Below are 25,101 nucleotides of genomic sequence, written 5' to 3'. Positions count from 1 at the left end.
CCTGTGGAGCCCAATGGAGATAGGCAAAGTTGCGTGTGCTTTATCATAGCTTCCCAAGGGAGGTAGAGTCTTTAACAGGACATGTAGGCACATTGGCAGGAGAGTCCCCATGGACCCACTCCACATGCTGCCTCATGAGAGCATAAGGTAGTGCATTCCTTGTGTTGCCCTTGGGTTACTGGAACACGTTGCATGGGGCCTGGCACGCAGCGTTATCCAGGGCTGGCTGGCTGGCTGCACAGAGCTGAGTAGGTGTAGTTGTATGGGTGGTAGTATCAACCCAAATGACCCCTTCTCTGAACGGCATCTCATACTGGCCCTTCTCCTCTGCCTGGAGCGTGGCCCTTTGACAATCCACAAAGTATGAGGTGGTGAGGAATGGAAAGTGGGGAGGTCATAGTGAAGTGATTGGGGGAGGAAACAGAAGATGCCTACAGGGAGGATTGAAGATACTTTGAAAAAACCCAGCTTCCCAAGTACGTTAACAAACCATGGAAGAGAAGAGATACTAGCAGTCTCCAGAGCTTTGAGGGCTCTCGAGACCAAGAACAAAAGAAGGCGCCAACCCCACAGAACTTAGGGTTTCAAAGAACTGTGTAACAGAGGGAAACTGCCAAACTGGTTTCTTTTAAGAAATTTATTTAGAAAAATAACCCTCCCCTGCCCTCCCCCCTCTGCCAGGGGACTTGGGCATCATGTATGATAGAACTCTGGACTGGGCCTCCCACCTGCATGGGGGCTCGGCACACACTGACGGGCGGCCAGGCCACTGGGTGGCCTCACACGCTCTCAGCTGCTCCAGTCTTGTGCTCAATCCTTGTCCAGGCCTCCTCCGCCTCGGGGTGTCCGGATGGAGACAGGATCCTGAGGGGCGAGGGCAGCCTGGCCACAGTCTGTGTGCCCCTCCTGACGCCCGCCAGGGCAGCTGGGGGCGGGCGGCTGGGTCCCCCACCACCCCATCTCCGGAGAGTCAGGGCTGGAAGCGAGGCGAGCTGACGTGAGGCTGGTGGAAGGCGTGGGCGCTGTACACCACGTCGGGGGGCGAGGGCGTGCTGGCGGCCAGCACCGAGCACAGGGGCTCATGGCTGCTCAGCACCGACGTGAAATACTTCATCTCTTCCGTGAGCTGCTTGATCTCCTTGCGCAGAGCCGCGTTCTGTTTCTCTAGGTCTTCGCTCTCCTGTGAGGAGGAAGGTCAGCATCCGAGATTAGCAGCAAGGAAGGCACAGGGTGGGAGGAAGGGGGTGCAGGAGGAGTTCGGCTCGGGGTCTCACTGGCACAACCACAGGGAAGAGCGTCGGTGAATTTTTCTGCGTGTGTGTGTGTGTATTTGTGTGTGTCGTATGTGGGTGTGGGTGCATTTACACACGCACATGTGTGTATAGACACTAGGTCAAACCCATGAAATTACTGATATCTGTCTGACCTATAAGGATAGCAGGTTCGTATGGGAGTACGCTCCTGTGTGTGTGTGTGTGTCCATGGTTCTCTGTGAGTGTGTACGTGGGTTGAGAGTGGCAAATGCATGTGAAGGGAAACTGGCTGGCAGGTCAAAGCCTGAAAAAATGGAAAAGAGTTTGCGAGAACAGCTTCTACTACTTTCACGCTTTTCCACCCTAGGTTAGGCCACGAGTTCTCCAAATGCTCCCAGTATCGGCTTTCAGACTTACGGAGGCCATGGTTAACTGCTTAACCAGATTCTTTTTTTAAGATTTTATTTATTTACTCATGAGAGATATGTAGAGAGAGGCAGACACACAGGCAAAGGGAGAAGCAGGCTCCATGCAGGGAGCCCGATGTGGGACTCGAACCCGGGATCCAGGATCACACCCTGAGCCAAAGGCAGGCGCTCAACCTCTGAGCCACCCAGGTGTCCCGTTAACTAAACTCTAGAACACGGGATCCCTGGGTGGCGCAGCGGTTTGGCACCTGCCTGTGGCCCAGGGCGCAATCCTGGAGACCCGGGATCGAGTCCCACGTCGGGCTCCCGGTGCATGGAGCCTGCTTCTCCCTCTGCCTGTGTCTCTGCCTCTCTCTCTCTGTGTGTGTGACTATCATAAATAAAAAAATAATAATAAAATAAAATAAAATTCTAGAACACTAGGGTCTTTGTAAATATCAAATAGTCAGAATCCACCCCAATGTCCGATTCCACTCCATTCTGCTCACCCGAGAGCCTTGTTTAGAGCATTTGGGGTATGTCCCACCCATGCGCGTGCTTTTTTCCCCCAGAATCACCTTTCCCCTGTTGTCTAGGAGTACCATCTGATATACGCCAATCAGGCAAATTCTGCGTCAAAGAGTGCTAATTACTGATCACATCATTAATTAATCAACGATTCCACTCTGGCAATTAGTGTTTACTGGAAAACAATGCGGCCTAGGGGAATTGCATTTCCAATGTGCTTTTAAGGTTTTTCAAGGTTCCTTGAGTCAATCAAATAGATTGACGAATCTAATCACTGGTGCAACAGAGGCAGGGAAACTGGCATTGGAGATGCAAATAAATTACATTTCAGTTCAAAAAGCAATCTCAGAGTTGGCATCCAGGCCTTAATTTTTCTAGTTCTATTCAACTTAGCTCAGCATTTTCCAAACTTGCCAGAGTATTAGAATTAGTTTGAGGGCTTGTTAGAGTTTCAGGCTGTTCTTGGGATCTAGAGATTTGAACTCAAGTGGTTTGGGATTTTGGGTAAAATCTGGGAATTCACTGAATTTTTAACAAGTGCCCCAAGTCACTCTAATGATTGGGCAAGTTTGAAAACACAAGTTAAATACAATATTACGGGATCCCTGGGTGGCGCAGCGGTTTGGCGCCTGCCTTTGGCCCAGGGCGCGATCCTGGAGACCCGGGATCGAATCCCACGTCAGGCTCCCGGTGCATGGAGCCTGCTTCTCCCTCTGCCTGTGTCTCTGCCTCTCTCTCTCTCTCTCTCTCTGTGTGTGACTGTCATAAATAAAAAAAAATTAAATACAATATTACATTTGTCTTAACTAGTCAAGTACTTCTTAAGTGCCTATCTGTTAAGGACCTGGGACATAGTATGAGCTCAAATGTCTGCTGCTCGACTGGCTGATGACTCCAATTTTTTGGACTAGAAGTTGACTCAAAACCATGGTGGGCAGTGGGCAGATATACGATAGGGTGGCATTTAAGAGGTGCCTTATACAACCCATCAGGAGCGTGAGCTGTGGTCTAATGAGTGAACCAGGTACACTTCCAACTGCCTTAATCCATGAACCCAGGAGTCCTTTTTTAAGTGGTAGAGGAGTGTATGGCTGTGGTCTTACCCATCAAGCCAGCTTCCAACCATTTGTGAAGGACAGACGCAAGCATGCTCAGCCCCAGCCTGGCATTTCCTGTCTGTGGCTTTGAGCTAGAAAATGTGCCTAGGTCAGTACAAAGGAAACTCCCATCTCTAAAATGGGGTGGGGGTGGGTGGGACACTCAGACCCACGACGGTGGAGTCGGAGGCACTGGCTGCTGCTTCTGCAAGGTATGGCTGGCTCACTTATTGTACCATTTGGTTGTTTCCAGGCATATCCCAGAGGTAGGGCATCCCCTCTTTACCGAAAGGTAAGAGAAAGCAACACGAGACAGGGTGGGGGGTGGTTGGTAAGACGGGAACTGGGGGCCGGGAGTCCTGGCCCCTTCTTCTAGCCCTTTCCTCGCCCCCTCTGAGAGTTTCCACTGGTGACAACGTTTACTGTAAATTCTGTGCTCTAAAGAGCCTGGGCAAACCCCGAGGCAGAAGGGAGGGGTGGGGTAGGCGGGCCACAGGGACCAACCGCTCTGACCTTCTCCCCGCCTAGAGGCAGGCCCCGCTTTCGGGAAGTGACAGCAGGTTCTTCCTCCCCAGGCAAGCTCCGCTGAGCTCTCTCTAGCTTTCTCTCCCTGCCCCCCTGGCTTGCAGATCCCAGAGCTCTAGGAGGGGGTTCACAACCACAGCGGCCTCTAACCAGAAAACAACTACTTGTGACAAGAAATTTGTCTTTACCTTGGGAAGCAAGACTGCTTCCTGCTAGGGCCCCAGAGGAACCATGCGGCCAGCCAGCCACTGGCAAGAGGAAGAGTTTGACTTCCCTTGCAGGAGGAAGTGGCTGAGCTGGGGCCTCCTCGCAGCATGTTCCCCACCTGCCAGGGCTCAGGCCACCCTGACCGTCGTCCCTGGGGCAGTCACGCCCTGGAAAGGACTCAGACTCACACAGGGACAGCTGGCAAAGGTGGCCACGGAGCAGCTGTTTACTCAGAGGTACAATGATCACATCTCCCGACTTCCGTTCACTTCCCAGTGGTGGCTGGAAACAGGACTCAATGAGTGGGGAGAAGAGAAGAATGTTTGGGAAAGAAATTGTGGCCTCTCGCATGCACGTCCTCTGTTCCTAGTAAGGGAGCACTAAGCCCGCACCAGGGCTTCTGTGTCACCTGCTTTCTACTTTTCAGAATTCCTTTCAGTCCTTCAGGCTCCTCACAGTATCCCCCTGAGGTGGACGTGGGAGGCCAGCCGTTCCCGTGACCTCTATTTTTCAAGTGAGGCCAACTGAGATCCTAGGACAAACCTGCCCCCAGATACCCCTCAAAGTGACCCCAGGCTGGTGGCAGCAGCTCCTGGGAGAAAGGGCTTTGGAATTCACCTCAAGACATTGATTTTCTCAGAGGTCCAGACACTTCAGCCATTGACCCAAAGCCGCATAACCACATAGGGGCAGAGCAGGGTTTGGCTCAAGGCTTCTCCAGCCCCATTCTTCTTCTGGCACACCCAATGCTTTCCCCGAGAGACTGGTGACTTAAGTGACTAAAGGTCTTCAGAGATTACTAAGAAGTCCTCAGCTGCCTATAGTCTCCCAAGTGAACACTGGGTCTTGATTTTGGTGGTCTTTCAACACCACACTGGAACCCTGAGTTGGTCACACTCTTCTAATCACAGAGCTGATTGTCTGCCTCCTGCCCAGAGTTGAGAGGGAATTTCCCATCCAGCTACTCCTTTTTAAAATTTTTTAAAAGATTTTATTTTTGAGAGAGAAAGAAGGGGAGAGAGTGCATGAGCAGGGGGAGGGGGAGAGGGAGAAGCAGATTCCCTGCTGAGCAGGGAGCCCAACAAGGGGTTCTGTCTCAGGACCCTGGGATCATGACCTGAGCTGAAGGCAGATGCTTAACCGACTGAGCCACCCAGGTGTCCCCTGTCCAAGGTACTCTTTTAGAGGGCTCACTCAAGGTCAGGCCTTTGTCCACATGCAGAATGAGTTCCAAAACATATGGGAATAGTGGGCTGCATCAACAGTAACTGGGGACTGAGGTCCTGGCAAGGTGAGCCTCTGTGACTCACTTTCCCCTCTCTGAGCCCCAGTTCCTGTTAGAACAGGAAGACTGGACCACAACAATGATTCTCAACCTTGGCCACACGTTGGGATCATTGGTATCCCCGGGGGAGCTTCACCCATACAGGTGCCTGATTCTGATGTAAGCAGTGTGGGGTGCAGCCCGGAGTTGGGTTGGTAAAGGCTCCCAGAGGATTGTAATGTGCAGTGAACACTGAAAATCATTAGAAGGAACCATTAGCTTAGAAAAATCTCCAAGCCCTCTTCAACTCTCAAATATTTCAGATTCTGAACTAAATACCTGAGTATATTAGACTTTAACCCCCACTTGTTGGGAAGGGGTGTGCATGTCAGGGAGAAGATTGTCAGGGACAGAGGGATATAGATTCAACTTATAGGAGAAAAATTAGTGGAAACCAAATTTTTAAAAGAATAGTCTAACTTGGCTTAATAACTAACATTTATTGAATGCTACCATGTGCTGATCACTTTTCTACGTGTTTTAGTTATTAGTATATGTAATCTTTGCAACAACCGTATGTGGCAGATAATACAATTACCCACATTTTACAGATAGGACAACCTCAAGTACAGGGAAGTTAAATAACTCATTCGAGGTTACACAGCTTGTAAGTGCCAGCACCACAACTTGAATGAGGCAGTCTGGGTTCAGAGTCTGTGCTCTTTGTTTATATCTTATGATGTTTGTTTATATCTTATGATGTTTGGTAATTAGCTCCTGGGAAGCCTCAGCCCTGTTGGCTTTCCAATTCCATCTTCCCTCTTTTCCTACCTCTTGCAAATCCAGATGATAATGTTCACAATCCACTCTCATTTCTAAAGCTACCCTATCATGAACTATGAGTAGCTTGGGGGTGGCTAAGGAAGAGGCTTCATGGGGGTGTGGGAACATTCTGGGAAATTCCCTACTGGAGGGGCTGAAAGGGGGTCACTCAAAGAGCTCTTGAATGATGGGGAATCCCCACACAGTTCTCTTACCCACAGGGAAGCCAGTTAGGACCAAGGCCAAGGACAGGCTCTGGGCCAAGGCTCTGGCAGGCACTCTCTGGGCATTCTGAGGAGGGCATTAGTTCTCCTTCCTGCCAGCTCTGACTTAGTGCCTTGACCCTCTCCTTGAATTTTCTAATCAAATTTCTGGAAGAGTGAAAATAGTCCTTGTGTGTTCCTCCTCAACAGAACATGTAGTCACTTATTGATTGGGTGGCCTTTTAGCTCCCACCTACACTTAAACATGAGAGTAGTGAGCAAAGCTTATCCCTTACATCCAGCTGTGTTCAAACTCCAGAAGTTACCAATCCTCTTCCACCAAATGCAGATACAGAGTAAAGCCCTCAGGAGAAGTCTGAAAACTGACATAGGCCATTTCCCAAGCCTGGGTAGGATCTATGCCTACCTCTTCCCACCAACCCTGGGGAAATTAGCCCAACTCCTCTTCCTCACCCAATGAAAAGAGAGAAATCATTAAACCACAGGTATCTGCACTGAATAATGAACAAGTCTGATCCTGGAAAAATCTTTACTTTCTCACCATCCTAAACTCCTTTCCCTTGTTTACTTTCCTCTAGATAGCTAGAAAAAGAATTTATCAAATTCTCAGCTTCCCTTGCAGCTAGACAAGACCATGTGACAGATTCTGACCAATACGATGTAAGCAGAAATACCTGGGGGTGGAGCTTTTCAATTAAGAAGACAAAGCTTCTCCAGCACAAAAGCCACCCTCCCTCAACACAGATTGATGCTTGGAGGTCCAGCAGCTATCTTGCAGCCCTGAGGATGAAAGCCACATACTGAGGATACCCGCACACAGAGAGAAGTAGTTTGTTCTTTGATGACAATATTGCCCTAGCCCTGGTCTGTTCACTTGAATTCCTTGTGATATGAGAAAGATAAACTGTGACTTAGTGATGCCTGTTTGATAATCCTTCTATTACTGGTAGCTGAATGCAATCCTGACTGATATCTCGAGTTAGAAAGGTTATCACTAGTAAGCTCAATTCCAAAAAACAAACAACTAATAATTGCCATGAACACAGAGGTTTGAATTAAAAAAAAATTTTAAGCCTGCCAGGCCTCTGCGGACAGTGTCTGGGTATATAGACGCCCATAATTACCCCAAAGTCACTCCACACATTCTATCACACACACCAGCTACACAGTGAAGTCACCTGACGAGCTTCAAAAAGCTTAATTCCTGAACTTCACCCGTATGACAGGTTCTAATTTGATTGTTCTGGAGTGGGTCTTAGACATCAAGACTTTAAAAGAAAGTATTTTGCAGGTGAGCTTAGTGAGCAACTAGCTTGAGAATCCTGTTCATAGCTGAATCCTCTTCAAAATATAGGAGTCCACTGACAGATGAATCAATGAAGATGTGCTATATATACAATGGAATATTACTCAGCCATCAAAAAGAATAAAATCTTGCCATTTGCCACAATGTGGATGGAACTAGAGGGTATCATACTAAGTGAAATAAGTCAGAGAAAGACAAACACAATATGATTTCACTCGTGTATGGAATTTAAGACACAAAACAGATGACCATAGCGGAAAAGAAGGAAAAATAAGAGGAAAATAAAGGGGGAGGCAAACCACAAGAGTCTCTTAACTCTAGGAAACAAATTGAGGGTTGCTGGAGGGGAGGTATGTTGAGGCAAGGGGTAACTGGGTGATGGGCACTAAGGAGGGCACTTGGTGTAATGAGCACTGGGTGTGATATGCAACTGATGAAGCACTAAATTCTACCCCTAAAACCAATACAGTATATGTTAACTAAATTGAATCTAAACAAAATAATTAAAATACTATATATAATATAGATATAGGCAATGTTTAATTTTATTAAATTTATATATTTATATTTTTGTTTTATTAAATTTTTTATTTTATAACTTATATAATCCTATAATATATAGGATACATAATGTAAATATAATGTAAATAACTTTAGAGAAGTGGAAGAATGTTTCTAAGTCAAAAAAATCTTCTGAAAGTAAATGTCTGTTTAAGGGAAAGTGTCTCACTGTCACATTGCTATTATATTTGATGAAAACAATTTCAAGTAGTCCAGAACAGTTCGTTTTTTGATGGACAAGGAGGTAGGTTATCTATTAGAATCTCATTAATGACAACTTTATCAAACTGGTTACCCTTTAGATTGCTGAGCTCCTTGAGGGTCTATCAACTGTCTTCATTGTTCTGTCATCTTTGACTAGGACAGTGCTTGGCACATAGTAAGTATTCAATAAACTCATGTTGCTTGACTGCCAACTTGGACTCTGTAATAATTTACCAAAGCCTGCATATGAAAAGTCTTCTAAGTAAATTTGTAACGTCCATGAATCTTCCAAGGGAGTGTTTAACCAAGCCCTTAATAGCTTTTATAGCTTCTACTTTATATAGTTACAAATGAGTGTAAGAGATTCACTGTTTAAAAAAGGGCCCAGGTCAGATCCCTACTTAGCAGTACTTTTGTTCTCCAAACTGAAGCTGTGGGTGGGAGTAGCAGAATTAATAGCATTTTAATTTAAGAACTCTACATATGGTTTCCTTAGCTGGAACTTGACTTTCCCCATCTATACCAAATGAAGGAGACTTGACCAGCGGTGGTGAAAAGCCAGGCCGGTGAAACAATTAGTGCTCTTAAAGTTCTTATAAATAACTGGAAAGAAGGGCATGTGTTTTCATATATAATAGTACTTCTGATATCTTCATCTGGTGGATTTATAGGAAAATGCCAAGTGATTTTTATTCTAATGCATGAATAAATATAACCTTCTCCCCAATGCAAAACCAAACGAATCCAATATTGCTTTGTTTTTATATTTGCTCTGTCATTTAACTCTTAACAGCCCAGTGACATACTTCCCATTTTGTAGATCAGACCCAGGCAGACCTGAATTAGTTTGGTTGACCCACATACCCCCAGCCCTACCCTACCCCGATCTGGTTTCTGCTCCCTGCAGCACCATCATCCCTGTTCCTGAGCTCCTGTTCATGTTCTCAGAGGCCCCGTCCACAAGGCATCTTTCCAACCTTTGGCCACACGTAGTTTGGCCTCAAGGTTCTGCTGAGCACACCCTTTTCCCAGATCTTCCCAATCTCCTTCACTGACCACTATTCGATCTCAAATGTCGGGGTCTCAGAACTTCCTTGATCATTGTCCCCACCCTGTCCCTTAGCCACGTTCAACATTGCACTATTTGATTTTATTTGAAGTACTCTTCACATGGTGTGATTACCCTGTTCATTTATTTGCCTATTTTCCAGTGTGACTTCCTGGTGAATGTAAGGTCCAATGAATTCAGGGACTCTGTCTTGTCCCTGCTGTATTCTTAGTGCCCAGAATAAACCATACCTGGCACGTAGGAGGCTAATATGTGGATGAATCATTTCAGCTAACATTGGATCTAGTACTGGGAATATGGCCTTTGCGTTTAGAATTTTTTGTGTGTGTGTATGTTTAGAATTTTCTAGACCTCCCTACACCTTTAGCAGTAAGGCATGTTCTTTTACCAGCTGAGGACCCAGAAAACATTTTGGTTAGAGGATCCTCAGTTGCAAGAAATTACATTTTGGCCCTAGGAATCCAGTCTACTCCGCTTGGCTCTGAACTTTATTCTACTTTTTTTTTTTTATCTTTATTTATTTATGATAGTCAGAGAGAGAGAGGCAGAGACACAGGCAGAGGGAGAAGCAGGCTCCATGCACCTGGAGCCCGACATGGGATTCGATCCCGGGTCTCCAGGATTGTGCCCTGGGCCAAAGGCAGGCGCCAAACCGCTGCGCCACCCAGGGATCCCTTTATTCTACTTTTGAATAAATATCTTACTTTATAAGATCTCCAGGTCATCCTCCTTGGTTTTCCTAAACTGAGGGTGATGAGATGTGTACTGGGACAGTCCCAGTCAATCCCTGTTGTCCTGGGTGTCATTCTTACTAGTGCTCTTTTCACTTCTAAAAGTGTTCTGGTTTGGAGGATAAATGGTAAGATTTACTAAAACCTGATCCCCAAATTCTAGCTCAATGGTATCATCTCTGTCCTTGTCCTCCAGAGTTCTCAGACCTCTATCTGACCATTTTCATATTTTTAAATAAAAAATATACAATATAACTACATTTAAGATATTTTTTAAAAAAATCATACCCACCCATGATCCTAGTACTTTGAACACAACTGTTTTCATTTGCACATCTTGCCATCTTGTCCTTTTTAAGAAACACAGATACGTATAAAATTTCAATCATTGTACGTAATACAATTTGTATTTTGCTCTGTCATAACTTTGTGACATCTACATAATTATCACTTTTAATGGCTACATCATCAAATGGAAGATCCACAATTTACCCAAAATGGCTTTTTAATGTCAGACATTTTGGTTCCTATCAAAATGTTGCTATTATAAGTAATGCTACAGTGAACATCTTGATCCATACTGGGTTTTGTTCAATTATTTCCTAGGATAAATTTGAAGGAATAAGATTAGTGGGACAAAGGGCACGACCCGTCTTCCAGTTCATGGTTGCATTGCTGTAAAAAGATTACGTAAGTATACAGTGTCACCAGCAGTGAACACGTGTCAATTTTACTACAACACCTTTGGCATTTAGGCAGTATAATTTTATTTTTTAAAAAGATTTTATTTATTTATTCATAGACACAGAGAGAGAGAGAGAGAGAGAGGCAGAGACACAGGCAGAGGGAGAAGCAGGCTCCATGCAGGAAGCCCGATGTGGGACTCGATCCTGGGTCTCCAGGATCACACCCCAGGCTGCAGGCAGCGCCAAACCACTGCGCCACCGGGGCTGCCCTAGGCAGTATAATTTTAAGTAATTTATTTTGCCAATTAGCCTCTTGAAGTTTTCTTAATTTCTTTTTTTTTTTTTAAAGGATTTTATTTATTTGAGAGAGAGAGAGAGCACACAAACAAGGGGAGGGGGAGAAGCAGACCCATTGTGAAGCAGAGAGCCCAACACAGGGCTCAATCCCAGGATATGACCTGAGCCAAAGGCAGATGCTTAACTGACTGAGCCACCCAGGTGCCCCAGGTTTCTCAATTTCATTGTAATGTTAAAAGTTATTGATTACTAAGGAGGAAGAGTTTTCTATGCGTCTATTCCCTGGTACAACATTCCCAACCAGGAACAATTTTGCTTCCCAGGGGACATTTGACAAGAAATGTCAAATGGAAATATTTTTCATTGTCACACCTGTGAGGTAAAGTGCTACTACTGGTATCTAGTGGGTAGATTTTAGATTCTACAGTGCACAGCATCCCCCCTCCTGAGCAAAGAATTATGCGACCCAAAATGTCGATAGTGCCGAGGCTGAGAAACCCTTAGTGTGTATCATTTTCACAATCAGAATAGAAAATTGGGTTGTTTTCATTTTGGTAGGAAAAACATTACATAAGCTTTCTGCTCCTAGCTTCTGCCCACTTACCTATTGGAGCCTTGATGTTTTTCTTAAAAAGGATGTTCTTTCTATGGTATAAATATAAAATCTACATTTATTTAATTTGATGCAAATATTTTCCCCTGATGTATTATTGGCCTTTTAATTATGGATCACACCTTTAAGACCTTTTTAAAATAAAGGAAGTTTAAACTTCAGCCTCTCTCAAACTTGGACTTTCTCATCTCTTGCTGTGTAAGCTTGAGTTATATTACTAAAGATTGTCTAGATTATTCAGACCTTCTGGTTAATAGCTTACTTTTTGGCTTACCCTTTGCAAAAGGACATGTAAGAGCAACACCATCTGCAGAGCAAAGTCCTGTTCAACAAGATGGTACAAAACAAAAGCAAATGTTGGGCAGGTAAGAGGTTTGCGTTCTTAGATGTCCTGAGAAAGACCTCAGTGTCCCCATTGGTTACATGGCAGGTTAGTCTACAGCATCTCTGAGTTTTCTTTTAATTCTGTGATCCTATAAACAAGGGAATATGACCATAATTTTGTTAGCCCCCCGCCCCAAGCTACCATGTGGACCCATAATGAGAATGTCTACAGATATTCCACAATCTGAAGGGGACTTTGTCCTTTGGAACCAATCTATTCCCCCTAGGAAGCAGGGTGCCAGACTGAATCCAAAGGAGGAAACTAAGAAAATCCCCAAGCAGCTTGGGAAAGGACTTTTTGGTGAGACTCCCATTCTTTCAAGAGAAGGACGTTTGGGTGCTGTTGATGGCAGCTTTGTGAAGACTCCTGCTTGAATGAGCACTGTTAATTTGTGATCTGGGACCTGTAATCTCATTTGAACAGAAATTCTTCATAAATGTCAAGATTGGGGTGGAGCTGGCCTCCTTTCAAATATGCCTCGCAAACTTAACCACACTGACTCATCATCAGTGGTACAAGTACTTACAGGTGGTGGATTGCCGTGACATGTTTTTCTTTCCCAAATGAAGAGTCTAACTTTGTTATTTGATTTTTAAAATGGTACATGTTGGGACACCTGGGTGGCTCAGTGGTTGAGCACCTGCCTTCAGGCCAGGGCATGATCCTAGAGTCCTGGGATCGAGTCCCACATCGGGCTCCCTGTATGGAGCCTGCCTCTCTCTCCGCCTGTGTCTCTGCCTCTCTCTCTCTCTCTCTCTCTCTCTCTCTCTCTCTCTCTGTCTCTCATGAATAAATAAAATCTTTAAAAAATAAAATAAAATAATAAAATAAAATAAAATGGTACATGTTCATTACAATAAAAAAAATAGAGAAAAATACTAGGGTAAGGAAAGCTACTCAAAAATTAACCACTCAGAAAGAACCACTATTAGCATTTTGGAGTATATCTCTCCAGATATTTCTTTACGCATGCAAACATACCTCAAACCCACAAATTTTATATTAACAGGATTATACTCTTCATATTCTTTGGAAGTTGCTGTTTTTCCCTCAGTGTTATGTCACTGACATCTTTGGGTGATACAGATTTACATAGTCATTTTTAGTGGCAGCATAAAATTCTAGTGTCTGAATGTATCATAATATGCTTAATCATCTATTATTGGGCATATGTCCAATTTTATAATATCGATAAAGTGTTTACTATTCGTGATGAATTGAACATCTTTGTGCATCATTTTTTCTTCAAACTCGTACAAGTGCCAAAGAGTATTCTCACATGAGCTAATATTTACTGCTATACAGCTTTCTTTAAAAAGAGTTTCAATGGCTATATTATAATATTACATAGAGACTTTACTTTCTTACTTTCACGACTAGACCTAATAACAGGGAAGGACCAAGTGTGCATTTTGGAGGATGTTGCTTAAGGACAAAAAAGTCAAGTCAGGAAGAGACTAAGGGAGGATATCACGGAAGATGGATGAGAGTCCAAAGGGAGAGGCAGTTCAGTGTCGTGGTTAGGGAGCTGGGCTCTATTTAAAGTCAGGCAGAGGGATCCCTGGGTGGCGCAGCGGTTTAGCGCCTGACTTTGGCCCAGGGCGCGATCCTGGAGACCCGGGATCGAATCCCACGTCGGGCTCCCGGTACATGGAGCCTGCTTCTCCCTCTGCCTGTGTCTCTGCCTCTCTCTCTCTCTCTCTCTCTGTGTGACTATCATAAATAAATAAAAATTAAAAAAAAAAAATAAAGTCAGGCAGAGCTAGGTACAAGCTGTGTGACCTTGGGCAAGTTACTTAACCTAATACAAGAGTTATAAAACACAGTTTTTGTATAGATTAAATGAAATACTATAGGCAGAGCACTTAACACACAGCGCCTGTACATAGTCATGTATATGTATTCAATGTTTTTAAAACATATGTTTTATGTTTTAAACATAATGTTTTAAACACAAATTTAAGTAATGTTTAGCATTTAATATGTTTTTAATAAAAAGAAATTCATAGCAATACAGAACCAAGACAGATGCCTCTTTTCCACAGATGGCTCACTGATTTTCACTGAATTTTTTAAGGGTGGAGCTAGTCAGAACATTCCTTGTGTTTTTGTTTTCAACCTATGTCTTCTCTATGCCAAAACACCTTAAGACATGGTCTCCCAGAGAGAAGGAAAAAGAACTCCAGGAGTGAAAAAGCACCACAAACAGCATTCTCTTCCAGGCTCCCCTAGAAGACTAGAGTGTCATTCTAAGGAGGCCTCGGGGGTTGACATCTTTGTTGAGCTGTTTTTCCTCCATGACTCATTTTCCCTCTGATTGTAAATACCTTCTCACAGTAACAGCTTAAAGCTTCATTTCATGCATAATTTATACTCATGATGTTTGTTATATATGGCATTAAAATATATCCTGGAACCTGTAAAGCTTTCTCTTTTTTTTAGACTAGTATGAGACTCCCTCAGGAGTCAGCTCCAGGAAAGCACCTTTCCCACCCCTAGGTAAGGGAGGACCCAAGTTCCAGCTTTCAGATCTGGCCTTGTTACTCCACCTTGCTTCCAGTTCCACCCTTGAGGCCAGATCTGACTTGTCAAAGGCATAACTCTGGGGTTATATTACTATTTGCCCACCACCTCTTCTACTTTTAGCCTTTTCATGAACAAAGCTTCTCAACTGATCTTAACTCTCTTTCCCACTGACCTAGGACATTGACTTGAAATCCTCTGAGCCACTGCCATCAACTTGCCATACAAGTGACACTGATTTGCCATCCCTTATAGTAGCTTATCTAGTACTATAGACTTTAGGAAAACTCTTTACAAATCCCAACTGACATTTGATTCTCCCAAAGGACTGAGATATTTATGCAGGATGTTCAAGAGATCAAATGTCACAGAGGAAGACTATTCAATGTTTGAAATCAAAATTAGAAATCATCCTAATGCATATGTTGTAGTGATTGGTGTTGAGAATGTAAATATCTGCATTATAAAAATAAAAGCACATGATAAAAACATCCAAACTATATAAGAAAGGAAAGAATGCAAAGCATCTCTCTTCTGCTTTAGACCTTTCATCCTACTTTTCAGAAATAAATATTAACCTTGGGGGAAAACCTATTTGAAAAATTCTAAGTTCATACACATATGCACATATATGCTTTTGGTTTAAAACATACTCCACTTAAGAGTATAGAAGCTTAATAATCTTTTCAGATTAACAAAATTCAGATGTAATTTATTTTATAACAACTCCATAGTATTCCACTGAATGAACAAAGTATAGTTTATTTAATTAGTTCCTCATCCGTGGATATTTAGCTTGTTTCCAGTCTTTACTATAACAAACAATGCAGCAATGATTATCTTCACATGTATATAGTTATATAATCAGTGGGTACATTTGTAAATAGACTTCTAGTTGTAAACTTGCCAAGTTACAGAGCATGTGCACTTATAATTTTGATAGACATGGTTAAATTGCCCTCTAATGGAGTTGTACCAACACACTCCTACTAGTAAGTGTGTGGGAGTGCCTGCGTCTCCATTGTCTTGGCAACATTATATATTAGCAACATTTTTTGTCTTTGCTAGTCTGGCAGGGAATCTCACTGTTCCTTTAATTGTCATTTCCCTAAGTGAGGCCTATAATCTTTTCCATATTTATTTGCTATTTATGTCTTTCTGTAAATTGCCTATTCATAATCATTGCTCATTTTTCTTTTGGGTTATTCATTTTCTTATTCATAAGAGGTCTCATATATGAAGTAAATATGCCCTTTTTTGGTCATATGTGTTACAGATATTTTCCCCAATCTGTCATTTGCTTTGATTTTGCATATAGTATTTTGAGCTATATAGAAATTTTCACTTTTTATGTATAAAGGTAATATATATCAGTTTTTTTCCTTTATGGTTTCAGGGTTTTATACTTTGTCTCAGAAAGTCTTCATTACAAAATAATCTTTCAATGCTCTTTTTTCCCCCAAATTTCTTTAGTGTTCTTTTTTTAACATTTAATCCATATACGTGTTGTATGAGAAATGAATACTCTAGTTTATTCCTCCCCAAATGGCTAGCCAGTTGTCCCAATTCTACGTATTGAATAATTCAGGTTTTCTTCATTGGTTTAAAATGCCATTATCATCATTTTGCATTTGTTGTGTCTTGTTTTAGGAATTGACATATGTACTTGGGTCTTAAATTTCAGTTTGCTTTGGGGTCTCTTTCTGTATTCTGTTCTGCCCAATTCTCTGTCTTTTCCACATTGTTTTGACTTCTATATTTATAATTCACTTTAATATCTTGTTCCGCTAATCTTTAATTACCCTCCTCTAAAATTTTCCTGGAAATTGTCATACGGTGGTGTCTTTTAAAGATTTATTTATTTGACAGAGAGACAGAGGGAGAGAGAAGGCACAAGTAGGAGGAGTGGCAGAGGGAGGAGAAGCAGACTCCCTGCTGAGCAGGGAGCCCAATGCAGAGTTTGGTCCCAGGACCCTCAAATCATGACCTGAGCCAAGGCAGACATTTAACTGACTGAGCCACCCAGGCGCCCCAGTTGTTTTTCACTAAGAACTTAGAATAGCTAATCTAAGTCTCCTCTAACTGCTAGAAAGTCATATTGGGTTTTTTTGGGGATCACATTAAGTTAAATTAAATTTATAGATTTTGTAAAATTGCTATTTTTATATAGGTATATCTTTCCACTTATTTGAGTGTTTTTGAAGTCATTTAGAATAATTTTAAAGTTTTTAAAAATTAAGCCCTACATATTTTTGTTAATTATATTACTTCTTTCCATTTGCCAGTGTTGGTATTATAAATGGAATCTTTCCTCCCATTAAATTTTCTAATTGGTTATGGTTTATATATATAGGAATGTTATTACTTTCTCTGTTAACTTTGAAAGCTGACAGGATTCCCTTATTATTTTTAATAGTTTTTCAGCTGGTTATCTTGGATCCACTTATTAGCTCCTGATGTCTTTTGGAGATGATGAACTGGTCCAGATGTTAATGAACCGGAATTTAAATAAAAACTTAAAAATATAAAATTTTAATTAAAAAAAACTATGTGCCTTTCTCCTTTTTAATCAATGCATTTACTATGCCTCACGGATTTTATGGTTGTCTGCGGGAGGAAAGGAAATAAGCATAGTAGGGGCTTGTGTGAAACATCCAACAAAGGAGAATTAAAGCAAAATGTGGACTCTGTTGATATCGTGATTATGAAAAGAAGCACTTGATCCAATTTGTGCGAGCAGTAGTCAATGCCAAGGATGTTACAAAATTGGCATAAGATTAAATAATCGTGGAAGGAGGCTCCTACCCTACTCTGCGTTTTAAAAGCAATCAGTGTACAGTGTTTTATTATAAACCGTTTATAGGATAGATACTGCAAATGTTAAATAGTAAGTATCCCACACTCTCACTGGAGAAATGAAGTTATGCTTTTGGTATTTTGAGAGAGATAATAATGACAAAGCTGAAACCGAGAAAACATTACCCCAGCCTATGAAGCTAGCACAGTAATACAAACACGGTCCTTATTTAATATAGTACTCTCAGTAGCTGGTCTTTAGAATATTGGTAGATGGGTCCTATGGCTATGTCTGAGGGCCAGAGAATAGTTCCAGGACCTCATCATGTGGAGCCAAGCATGGAATCAAGGGTAAACCAAACTCTCAACCCTCAGAATGCTAGTGGTAAACCAGAAGATTTTCTACCTGAATCACAAACATAATTATGAGGATAATGGATGGAGAAGATGGGTGATTATGTCTGGGAGGAAATGAACATTTCAGACCACAGCCAAACACTCTGTTTGATGGTGGCAGATTTATATGTTGCTGCCAAAAGCTTTTACCCAAAGTCAAGAAACAAGCTGAACTGGCTGCAACCCTCAGGCAAGCTGGTAAACCAATGTGACCTACTCACCAGGCAAAAAGTGAAGATAAATGCTGTGGTGCTCAAAAGAAAAGAATGGGGAGGAGTTTGTGTCCAGAGGGGAGGAAGATGGGAATATTCTAGAGTCTGAGGCTGGAGGTGTGGGTGTGAGGATAGTGACTGCCTCACTGGGGGCTCCATGTACTCCAAGCTCTAGAGATCATGTCAATCTAGTCATGGCTAGTATAATCAAGATGGGCCAACTCTTCTGGATCTAGCTCTTGTTTTACAGAGAAAAAGAGAAACTTGAGTCCATTGAAAACCTCACCACAGCAAAGAAACATATATGTCCCCCACCTTGATATGTCCCCCTGGGCTTGAACGAACACTAGTGGGTTGAATTTACAGGGAAACAGTGGTGCAGCTCAAGATAGGCATGACTCCTCTGCTCATGTCAGGAGGAAAGGAGCTCTCTGTCGTTAGAAGTGAGCAGGCATCCGTTGGGGACCATTTCAGTGGAGAGGCAGGGGTATGTGGGGGGAGAGTGTGTAGACGAATCTCAAGCATCAAAAGTGTGTCTGAACTTTCCAGCTGTTAAGAAATCTCTCGGCCCTGAGAGTCTATGATATATATATATGATCAATTATATATATATTATTGATAGATTTTAGTTGTGATTTTTTTTAAAGTTTTGTTTATTTTGAAAGAGAGAGCGTGTATGCACAGACACAAGCAGAGGGAAGGACAGAGGGAGAGGGAGGAGAGAAGCAGACACCCGACTGAGCTCAGAGCCCTTTGAGGGGCTTGATCTCACAACCCCGAGATCATGACCTGAGCTGAAATTAAGAGTCCGACACTTAACCAACTGAGCCACCCAAGTGCCCCAGTTGTGATTACTTATTTGTTTCTATAGTAACAACTATTATTAAAATTACTCCTATTATATTTGATTTTTTGAGTGTTATATGGTAGGCACTGTGTTGGAGCTTTTTATATGCAATATCTCTATGAGGTAGTTACTATCATTTCCCATCCTATAGATAGGGAAACTGAGTCTAAGGGAGGTTACCAATGTCTCTAAGATCTGTCACACAGATGAAAACGGAGGAGCTAGGATCAAACCCTGTCCTTCTGACTGCAGAGCCACTGAGCTATGCTTAATTTTTACTTTTTTTTAAATATTACAAACTTATAAAGTTTATAGTAGTTTTACAGTCTCAAGACATTGTCTACTTAGACAAAAAAGGTTTTATCCTTTCCAATTTTTGTTTGCTTGCTCTAAAGAATATTTAATTAGAATGAGACTCTATAGAGACAAGTGAGTGATTATAGATTTTCAAGCTTCAAATAGTAAACTGGAGTGTGTTAAGACTCTAAGCCAAAATGAAATCACAGAGGACATATAAGTAGCAGGGTCATTGACAACATTTAGGCAGCTGATCATATTATCATCAAAGAGAAGAAAGAATTTGGTGTTCATTCATTCCTTTTTTTCAATCTGACAAATATTTATGAATGTACAATGAGGTTGGAATGCAATGGAAGGTATGCTGAATATATTTCTAATAAAACACAAGCATCTAGTCAGAATGTTGGCGCAGATCTTTCTCTGTTTCCTTACAAAGCTAAAAGAAGCATCTTTCCCCCCCTAAAATTACATCTTACTCTTTTTTTAAAAAAGATTTTATTTATTTATTTATTTGAGAGAGAAAGAGCACTCGTGAGGGTTGGGGAGGGCAGAAGGAGAGGGGAAGCAGTCTCCCCACTGAGCAGGCTCCCTACATTCCCGCCCCCAAAATCTTACTCTTTTTTGATGAAATTGAAATGACTATTCTAGGGGCTCCTGGGTGGCTCAGTCGGTCAAGCATCTACCTTTGGCTCAGCTCAGGTCATGATCTCAGGTCCTGGGATCAAGGCCCGAATCAGGTTTCCTGCTCAGCAGGAGAGGGATGATGGTATGCTTCTCCCTCTCCCCCCACCCCCCACCCCCCCCACACACATAAGTGCGCGCTCTCTCTCTCTCAAATAAATTTTTAAAAATTTAAGACAACTATTCTAACGGGCTGGCTGCCATGGTAATCTTTCAAATAAACACAAACATACTAATTTTGTGTACCAATTGCCCTTTTGACCATTAAGGTGAATTACTAGGATGCTAGAGGTTTGAGAATGGTTCAGGAGGATGGACAGGAAGGGGAGAGTGGCTAGGGGGAGGAGAGAGGGTATAAGAGGAAGGAGCCAGAGAATTAAGAGTCAATTGATCAAGGACCAAAGGAAGAGGCAGAATGAAGAGAGCTAAGGTGGTAAGGTATGGGAGACCAGGACGATGCACGCTCAGTGAAGCACGTGGCCAGAATTCAGAAATGCTGACCAGGGCCTTGGTCCTCCAGTGGACTGACAGTTCAGCATTACCCAAGACTCCTGCTCAAGCCAGCAGTCAAGGCCTCCTCTAAAAAGTTTGAGACTGGAGGCAACTCAACCAAAATAGGGACCATCCAGATGCGTGCCCTTGAAGCTGCATCTTTCATAGATCCTTTGGGATATGATGAAAGAGATTTCTAAATAAAACCTTAATGATGTTCAGGAGAGAGGAGTAAGGGACAGCACCCTATGGACCTCCTCATCCCAAATACAGGGACCAGGGTGGCTGCCAACCGGCCTCCTAGGGGATGGGACCACATGCGTTCCTAACACTGGGATCATGGGCTCCCCCAAAGTGCCTACCACCTTCTAAGTTCCTCCAAAGACAGTCCTGCCTCCTGCTCTCTAGGTTCAAGAGGGATAGAGTTCTCTCTGGCTACTCCATCTCTGAGCAAGTGGTTCTGCTTCCACCCAACCTTCTTCTGGGCTTTGCATGATCAACTCATTTACACCTTATGCCCTCTTGGGGATCAGGAAGAAAGGCTCTTTTTCAGTCCCCCAGCTCTTAAATCTTGCTACTAAATCTTCTCAATACACCCAAAGGAGAATCTCTCCTCTGCACTGCACCCTGTAGCCTTCTTCCCCCCACTTAACAGCCCCCCCCTCAACACACACATTCATATGCAGGCAGCCTCAAAGCTATGGTCCAAGCATCTCTGGGTGGTAGGGAGCCTATAGCTCAAGAGGTTGAAAAAATGTCTGAACACTCACCAAGTGCAGGGTGTCAGCTTTCTGCGTCTGCCTCTGTCGGCTCTTCTGGGCAGCAATGCGATTTTTCTCCCTTCTCTGAACTTTTCTCACATCATCGGAGGAGTCCTGGGAAGCAGAAACGATGGGAATTAGGTGAGTGTGTTCTCTCTTTTGGATTAAAGCAGGTTCTCATGCTGTTTGGTATCCGTCTGTGCATCCTTCCGTTTCTTCATCTTTTCATTTGCCCCTTCACCCCCTGCTTACCAAAATGCTGAGCCTGCAAGAGAACTCTTCCCCACACTCTGTTACGCTCCCTTAGGTCCCTATAGCTGTTTTGGCCAAAAGCTACAGGAAGAGGAAAAAGACCCTGGGGCCTCGATAGGGCTGTATTTGGAAAAAAATGGTCAAGGCGATGAAGTGTGTTCATCACCTCTCCTCTTCAGGGCTGCTCCACCCTTACTCTCTTTTTTTTTTTTTTTGGACTAGCATTTTCTTGCCTTTTTTTTTTTTTTTCCAAAACTTTGCCGAGGACCTACAATATGCCAACTTCTGCGCAAGTGCTTTTTCAGAGTTGCTCTGGTTTAATTCCTCAGTTCTGTGAAGTTGATATTATTGTTTCTATCTTATACGTGAGGAGACTGAGTGAGGCTCAAAGGGCTTGCCGAGGAGCCTAGGTAATCTGGGGCCTTGTGTCTTCTGATGCTAAGTCTGATGCCTTTCCAAGCCACTCCCCGCCCCTCACTGGTTTGTACCCACATGTCTTCCACCACATACCTGGGCTGAGGTCCCCATCCCAGATCTTTTCTCCCGCATTCTTTTCTCCTTACATTCCCTTCATTATGCTCAGTGATGTTGACCTTCCCTATGGTCCTGAGCACAATGCCTAATAGAAACCAGTAGCCAAGAACAGCTTTAATGGTGGAGATTACCTGGCTGTGGCAGGTACTGAATGGGTGCTTAGCACAGGAGGACCTCCGGGTGTCCTCTAAGTATATCCCACAGACGGACATGTCCTCTGCTTGGGCAGAGAGGTTAGCTCCAGCATTCCCCTAGATACTGCAGGATAAGTATAGGAGTTTGAGTAAGACCCTTCTGCAGCTCCTGCCCTGTTCCCTCTCACACCCACACAGGAGACAGGGACACTATTTCCCGGGCAAGACTGTGCTCACCAAGCATAAGTCTCAGCAGCGTGCCCAGCACTTCCAGGCCATTGCAGCAGGAGGGCATGGTGTTAGATGGGAAGGAAGTGCTTTGCTCTAAGCGGCATGGGGAACCAGGTTACCATGGAAGCCATGAGTAATTTCCTTCCTAAGAAGAGTACAGACTTCCAGGCAGCCTGACCCATCGTGATACCATCTGGAGCAGAGGCCTGGACTGGTTGCCCTCTAGAGGTCTCCACTATAACTCCTTCCAACCTGCTGCTCCTCTGTGCAACATTTATGACAGATGCTGTATTAGACGTTTATATACTCTTATTTCAGCTGCAGCATCTTGGAAGCCCTCTTGGATAACTGTGCTAAGGAAAGAATGTGGCTTTTAAACCACAAAGTTGGAGAAGAAGTTTTAATCCTTTGAGGTATTGGGTGAGAATGAAGAAGCCTTTCTCTGGAGAGGAATGCCAAGAAATGCGGAGAAGACAAAGCTCCAGAAGCTTTGGGGGAAGGCAGGGTGCCCTATTTCTTGGCAAGCCTCAAGCTGAAAACTTTGGACTTGGAAGTCACAATCTAGATTCCAAACACTCCCAGACTCTCTACCTCCATCACTGTGGTTTCCCCCCCGAGCCGAGCCAAGCTTCTAGTGAGTGTCTCCAGGAAGCTCCAACGCCCTCTCCTGATTCTTTCCTCTGGTCCAGAAGCCACGGGCGGAAGAGGCTTGGTGGCAGCTCCGGCATCCGTCTCTGCTGGCTGTGCTAGCAGCAGGGGCAGTGCCCCAGTAGATAAGAGAGATTCTTCTAGGCTTGCCTGGCTTCCTCCTCTAACTTGCTTTTTTTTTTTTTCTCCTTTCCTTTTCCCTGACGCTTCCCTCTCTTGCCCTGATGGCCCCCTCCCCCGAAGGCACAGGCCGGCCCAGCCCTGTGATGCTGTGCCTCTCCCGTTCCTACTGCCTCGGAGCAAGGGGGACCTCCTCCTTTGAGAGACCAGGGCTCTTTGGTGCACATTCTCCTCCGGGCTTCCTAGAAAGCTCGGTGGGGTGGGGACCCGGGGGAGGCAGGCAGCGGGAGCAGAGAGGTAAAGGGTCCTGGGTAGAACAGGTGCAGGGCCAGGGTCCCGGCCGCTTCATTGCAAGGACCAGGTCGCCAGCGTGACAGGCTGCTCCTGCCACCAGCCACTTCCTCGCTCGCTGGGCCCCTGGACAGGCCGAGGGAGCCTGGCCCTCCGACGCCCCCACCCCCGTCCCTCCCCAGAGAGGGAGAAGGTGGGCTGCAGGGGAAGGGGCTCTACCTGTTTGCCAGGGGGAGGAGAGCGGCTGAAGCTGGAGTCGCTGCTGTCGGAGCTGTGAGGCATGGCTGCAGTCTTCCGGGCTCCCCGCACCGCCCCAGGCGCCCCTGGGCTCTGGGTCACCAGCGGGCGTCCCTGGCTGCCGGCTCCCAGGCCAGCGGCCCAGCCCCCTGCGCAGGTGGCTCCTGTGCCCGCGCCGCCGCCTCTGGCCCCTGCGTCCTCCTCACTCTGGGGTGCAGAGGCACTGCTCCCCACAGGGACATGTCGCTCGCTTTGGGGCTCGTGCGCGCGCTCTCTCTCTTGTGGTTTCTGGTAACTCACACTGGAAGTCACATGGGCGGAAACTTAAACAAGTTAGAAGTTAATTTGAGAGAAAATACATATCTGGGAAAAGACCCGCAGAATTATATGAAAGGAAGAAAAAAAAATACACAAAACCCCAGATACCTTCCGACTGTTTGAAAGGCAGCACAGCTCTCTTCAATTGATGAAGATAAAAGAGAAAAACAGCCCGGGCAGGGAAAAACCCCAGCCCGAATTAGCAAGGCCGCCTCCCGTCAACACGGGCCGGAGGGCAGAGGGAAAGAGTTTCCATTATCAGCCGACTTGATTTTTGAACCAAAATAAAGCAATGAGATTGGGATTTCTTTCTGTTGTTTGTGTGTGTGTGTGTGTGTGTGTGTGTTTTGTTTTTTTTACCCCAAAGCAGCCGCCCAACCTGCCCCGTGGTGGGCCTGGTCCTTGCCCGACTACCCGGCAGAAGAGGCCCGGAGAGACCTGAAGGCCGGCGACAGGCTCTGCCGTGCGTGTTCCCAACATCTGCCCGTCACCTCGGCCCCTCAGCAGCGTGCTGTCTTTGGGGAAGGGCTGCTTCTCTCGTCCAGGGTCTTTCAGGAGCTCAGGATGGGCTTCGAATCTTCATGATTCAAGTGCGTCACCGGGTCAAAGCCCAGAATGGAGGAACCGTAAGAAACAGTGAAATGAGCACTGTACCGGGGACTTGCATTCTGACTTTCCAGAACGCCGGTGGCCTTGGGTAGCTCACCTGAGCTCTACGCCCCTCTACCTCCACCTGTAAATGGAGCGCAATAAAATCCTCCCTGCCCACTTCTTGGGCTGTTTCCAGAAGCAAGTGGGTAAGCGTGGATTAGAACGCCCCTAGTAGGCGGTAAAATATGCTGTGAAGACAGGTGTTACTTGTGCTATTAGCCTTGCCATGAGCACATTTGTGGAGTTCTCAGTAAGCAATCCAACCTCACGGGGGCATTTTGGCTTTAAAAAAAAAAGCCTTTGCTTTATTCCCAGTATGGCTCAAAGCCAAATGCTTGCCTTGCTTAGTCTTAGGAAAGCTAGGAAGCATGGCCCCTAAAGGATTTTGTATCCACTGGTGGGAATTTCTGTCTGAAGGCAATATTGTCCCATAGGATATATTGAGCAAAACAAAATTCCTTTCCTACTGGAAGTTATATTCGAGCGGAAGAGGCAGAC

At 44.4% G+C, this 25,101-nt stretch overlaps 1 protein-coding gene across 1 annotated transcript; it reads right to left on the bottom strand.

Annotated features, from left to right (window-relative positions):
* Positions 1-619: 619 nt before the first annotated feature.
* BATF (basic leucine zipper ATF-like transcription factor) lies at positions 620-23,925 on the bottom strand. Its single transcript, XM_038545307.1, has 3 exons — positions 23,617-23,925; positions 21,197-21,301; positions 620-1,180 (listed from the first exon to the last, which is right to left on the bottom strand). The coding sequence occupies exons 1-3, from the start codon at positions 23,677-23,679 to the stop codon at positions 971-973; spliced, it is 378 nt and encodes a 125-aa protein (XP_038401235.1). The 5' UTR covers positions 23,680-23,925; the 3' UTR covers positions 620-970.
* Between the last annotated feature and the right edge of the window lie 1,176 nt (positions 23,926-25,101).

The sequence above is a fragment of the Canis lupus genome, chromosome 8 (assembly GCF_011100685.1).
Source record: "Canis lupus familiaris isolate Mischka breed German Shepherd chromosome 8, alternate assembly UU_Cfam_GSD_1.0, whole genome shotgun sequence".
NCBI classification, from domain to species: Eukaryota; Metazoa; Chordata; class Mammalia; order Carnivora; family Canidae; genus Canis; species Canis lupus.
This window is presented reverse-complemented; position numbering and strand designations above follow the sequence as displayed.